This window comes from Alligator sinensis, unplaced genomic scaffold, assembly GCF_000455745.1.
Source record: "Alligator sinensis unplaced genomic scaffold, ASM45574v1 scaffold707_1, whole genome shotgun sequence".
Taxonomy (NCBI): Eukaryota; Metazoa; Chordata; order Crocodylia; family Alligatoridae; genus Alligator; species Alligator sinensis.
Window position 1 is genome coordinate 1720074 of NW_005842065.1, and position 4587 is coordinate 1724660.

At 56.7% G+C, this 4587-nt stretch overlaps 2 protein-coding genes across 3 annotated transcripts in view; both read left to right on the plus strand.

Moving 5' to 3' along the window:
• The window catches only part of CALR (calreticulin), a 6916-nt gene extending 3221 nt beyond the window's left edge, over positions 1-3695 (plus strand). The window contains exons 5-9 of the mRNA XM_006023423.3: positions 95-304; positions 415-528; positions 1474-1617; positions 1947-2039; positions 2486-3695. Of these exons, the coding sequence (XP_006023485.1) occupies positions 95-304; positions 415-528; positions 1474-1617; positions 1947-2039; positions 2486-2674 (750 nt within the window). The 3' untranslated portion in view covers positions 2675-3695. The remainder of the gene's footprint in view (positions 1-94; positions 305-414; positions 529-1473; positions 1618-1946; positions 2040-2485) is intronic.
• Positions 3696-4060: 365 nt separating this feature from the next.
• The window catches only part of RAD23A (RAD23 homolog A, nucleotide excision repair protein), a 6329-nt gene continuing 5802 nt past the window's right edge, over positions 4061-4587 (plus strand). Inside the window, exon 1 of one of the 2 annotated variants that reach the window (XM_006023424.3) lies at positions 4061-4299. In XM_006023424.3, the coding sequence (XP_006023486.1) occupies positions 4204-4299 (96 nt within the window). In that variant the 5' untranslated portion in view covers positions 4061-4203. The remainder of the gene's footprint in view (positions 4300-4587) is intronic. The other variant, XM_006023425.3, reaches the window with a different exon arrangement.

The window sequence follows — 4587 nt, forward strand, 5'->3', positions numbered from 1 at the left end:
GGTGGCGCCAAAAAAGGGGGGGGGGGGGGTGTCTTCCCATGCCCTTTCCTCCATGATGCCTTGGCCCCTGCTCACCTGGCCCCTCCCTGTGCAGGATGACGAGTTTACCCACCTGTACACCATCATTGTCCGGCCTGACAATACCTATGAAGTGAAAATAGACAATGGCAAGGTGGAATCGGGCAACCTGGAGGACGACTGGGACTTCCTGCCACCCAAGAAGATCAAGGACCCTGAGGCCAAGAAGCCTGAGGACTGGGATGAACGGGCCAAGATTGATGACCCCACAGACACCAAGCCTGAGGTGGGCACAGGCTGGCAGGAATTACTTGACTGGGGCTGGGTGGTGGGAAAGGTAACACGCAGTGAGGCCCCACTGGGGGAGTCTGACTCGTGCGGGACTCTCACTCCCAGGACTGGGACAAGCCTGAGCACATCCCTGACCCTGATGCTAAGAAACCTGAGGACTGGGATGAGGAGATGGATGGCGAGTGGGAGCCTCCGGTTATCCAGAACCCCGAGTACAAGGTGAGGTGGGCCAGGCCTTCCCATCCCCTTTTCCTTGCAGCCTGTACTGGAAGCTATATATATACCCAGGCCTTGTCAGGTGAGGGGGGAGATAAGGGTACCATACTAGAGCTATAACCAGACTGCCAGTGCCACACATCCTTGTAGAAGCCATGAGTACCATAAGACCACCTGCAGAGTCCTGCTGCCTGGCTGGGAGTGTCAGTTATGGCCTCAACAAGAAAAAGGTTCCCTCTTCATAAACTTGGAGCTTGCTGCTCCTGGGTCCATGTAGGGTTGGGAATCTGCTGCGTACCCAAAGAGATGAGCAGTCCTGAGAGCTGGTCTCTGCAGCAGCCCCTGCTTGTCCTAGAAAATTAGGGTTGGAAGGGACTTCAGAAGGCTGTCTAGTCCAGCGGCTCTCAACCTTTCTTTGTACCAGCACCCATTTCATAAACATTGACCAGTACCACCCCTGTGCCCCTCGCTCCTGACCTGCTGCCCCTAGGCCCCAGCTACATATCTTATCTAAACTTGCCTTACTGCAACTAGAGAGCATTGCTCCTTGTTTTGTCATTGGCTACCACTGAGAATAGTGTAGCTCCATTCTCTTTGGAACCACCTTTCAGGTAGCTGAAGGTTCAAATATCCCCTCAGTTGTCTTTTCTGCAGACTAAATAAGCCCAGTTCCCTCAGCCTATTCTCATGGTGAGGGTGCTAGGGCACATGACTTATTTTCATTGCCCTCTGCTGGACTGTCTCCAACTTGTCCACATACTTTCTGTAGTGGGGGACCCAAAACTGGACAAAGGATTCTAGATGTGGCCTCACCTGTTGCTGGGGGAGTGTAACCCACAGGTTGCCATTGGCCCTGGGGTTGCCATTGTGGGGGCCTGGGCCCTGTGGTGGTGCTAGCGTCCATGACCTGAGCCAGGTGCTCACTCCCTTCCCTCTGCCTCGCTACAGGGGGAGTGGAAGCCGCGCCAGATTGACAACCCTGACTACAAGGGCAAGTGGGTACACCCTGAGATCGACAACCCTGAGTACACGCCTGATCCCAGTCTATATGCCTATGACAGCTTTGGAGTTATTGGCCTTGACCTGTGGCAGGTGTGATGGCTGGGAGTGGGGAGCAACAGTGTTTTCTAAGAGACTGAGGGTGGGGGAGGCTGGTTGATTTCTGGGGCAGGTGGATGGTAGCTGGGGTCTCGATGATTCTGCTGCACACTCAAGTAGTGAGGTGGTATAGGTCATGGAGCCAAAGCGGGTACCTCTCCTGGGGGCTGGAGGTGGGGTGGGGAAATGGCTGTGGTGTGGGAAGTTGAGTCCCCTCCAGGCCCTGCTGGGTGATTCCCCTCATGGAGCAAGTCCCCTCAAGGGATCTAGCTGCCCCGCTGCTGCTTGGTGACGGTCTTGCTCTCTTCCTCCATTCCCTCCAGGTGAAGTCTGGCACCATTTTTGATAACTTCCTGATCACAGATGATGAGAAGTTTGCAGAGGAGTTTGGCAGTGAGACGTGGGGGGCCACCAAGGTATGGGAGTTAGTGTCATGGCACTACTCTTGTCTCCCAGGAGTTAGTGGGCAGAGGCTTGGGGGCGGGGGGGGGTAGACATGCCCCCTTCTTGGGGCATGGAGCAGAACTCCAGGCCTCTGCTTGGCACTTTCCTAGTCAAGATTTCTCTTGGGTGATAGGGGTGGGGGGAAAAAATCAGCCCCTTGCCAAGGGCTGAGGGCACAAGGTGCTTTGAAGAGGTAACTTTCTTAGTGCTCATGGAGTCTGGCCAGGGTCCCCACAGCAGACCCTTGAATTGGGTCCCAGTGATAGTGACCTCTATCTGGGCATTGGACCTGGAGGCACAGCTCTGTTTGTCCCCGGGGCAGGGAGATGTGGGAAGTAGCAGAGGCTGGGAGTGAATGCCCAGCCGGTAGCCCTGTCCTCGCTGCCCCTGCTAATATGGCTGCATCCAAACTCTCTAGGATGCAGAGAAGAAGATGAAGGAGCAGCAGGATGAAGAACAGCGCAAGAAGCAGGAGGAGGAGGACAAGAAGCGGAAGGAGGAGGAGGGCGAGGCCGAGGGGGATGAGGATGAGGATGATGATGACGAGGATGAGCCTGAAAAGGAGGAAGAAGAGGAGACAGAGGGGCCTGGGAAGGATGAGCTGTGAGCACGCAGCTGTTGCTGCCCCCGCCTGCAGCAGCCGTGGGAAGGGGATACTGTAATGTCTCTATGAGACCCGAACTTTCTTTTTTTATTGGTGTCTTTGTTTTGTTTTGGGGTTGTTGTTTTGTTTTGTTTTGTTTTGTTTGTTTTTTTTGTCCTTATTTGCCCCATTTCCCCTGTTTTTCCCCCCCCCTTTTTGAAACATGCCCCCATTGCCACTATCAGCCCCGGTCCTGTGCATAGAGAGGGCTAGGCCTTGGCCCTAACAATATCCAGGGTCTAACTTCCAGGAGTTCACCTGTTGATAGCACTGGCTGCAAGGGATTATCAGTGGGCTGGCTTCTGGCAGCTGCTCTCTACAAAGCAGGGCATGGAGGCTAGAAATCAGCATCTCTACTTCTCCCAGGCACCTCCCCTGCTCCCCCCACTCTTTTTTTTTTTTTTTTTTTTTATTCCTTCCAAATGGAAACTGTCCCCAGCCCCCTGCAGGCTTTCAGAATATGGGAAGAGGAAGCAGTGTGGGGGGTTGGGATTGACAGGGGGGCAGGGAAGCACCATCCTGCGGGAGTTTCTCTTTCCAGCCCAAAGCTGCTGGGTCTCTACAGCAGGGCTGCAGCTGCCTGCTCCCTCTTTCATCCCCAAAGCCGGCTCAGAAGTGGCACCTACTTCCAGCCGGCCTCTGAGCTGTGCCATATCCCTAATGGGTAGCCTGCATAACAGCCTGTTGCATCTGGGGGTCCAAAGCACCTTTTTCTGTAACAGGTGGCTGGAGTCCCTAGGGAACTGCACAGGCCTTTTAGGGGGGGGGGGGGGGCGCACTGTAGGGTAGAATGTAAAGAGAATCTCCCAGTTGAGGATGCAGAGCTGGGGGGAGGGGGGTGGGGAGCAGAGAACTGCAGGGCCAGGCTTGTTCCTACTACTGGAACTGCACCTGGGGGTGGGTGAGTGTTCGAGGGGTCTGGTCACACTTGAATGTATTGAGGACTGAAGAAAATTTCTATTAAATTAACTCTGTGTCTAACCCAGGTGCTTGTCTTTGTGTCCTTCCTCTGCCTGCTCTGCCAGGGGGGCCAGAAGCGGGGTCAGGCTTGCTGCAGCAGGAGCTGTGGGGGTCCCTGAGGATGGGAAGCCAGTGATCCTCTCAAGGGAGCGAAGTCTTGCATTCCCCTGGGCTTGGCTCCGCCTGCAACCGGGCCAGCCCTCCCCCGCCATGTTAGCCCATTAGGGCTGCCATTTTGTGCCCCTCTGTCATATGACCACTTCAGGTCCGGGGCCCCTACACATAACCTATGCTTCGTCATATGACCCGCTCCCCGCAGCCACCTCCCTTAGCACGTGACCGCCAGCGAGGCGTTTTTTCGCCTAGCGCACATCACTTCCGGTTGCCTCGTGTCACGTGCTGGGGCTGCTGCGCGTGGGAGCCGGAAGCCGCGGGGCAGTAAGATGGCAGCGGCGTGAGTTGCATGTTGTCGGGGCTGCTGTATACGTTGGAAAGAGCCGCCCGAGCCTCGGCCCGGCCCGGCCGCCGCCGCCATGGCGGTGACTATCACCCTGAAGACGCTGCAGCAGCAGACGTTCAAGATCCGTATGGAGCCGGACGAGACGGTGAGGGGCGCGCGGGGCGAGATGGTACGGTCCGAGCCCGCGAGGGGGGATGGGGATGGTGGTCTAAGCGGGGAGGGATAGAACGGTTCAAGCCCAGCGGGAAGGACGGAGTGGTACAGTCCACGCTGGGAGGCAGTGGAATGGCACGGCTCCACCTCGCTGCGGGGGTGCAATGGTATGGCTGGAGCTGAAGGGAGGAATAGTGTGGGTCTCCCCCACCCCGTGGTGCAGTCTAAGGTCCGGTCTCTCTGCCTTTTAAGCAGGCGTGGCCAGGCGCTGCCCCCCAGGGCCCCCTCGTGGTCCGGGCTCTGC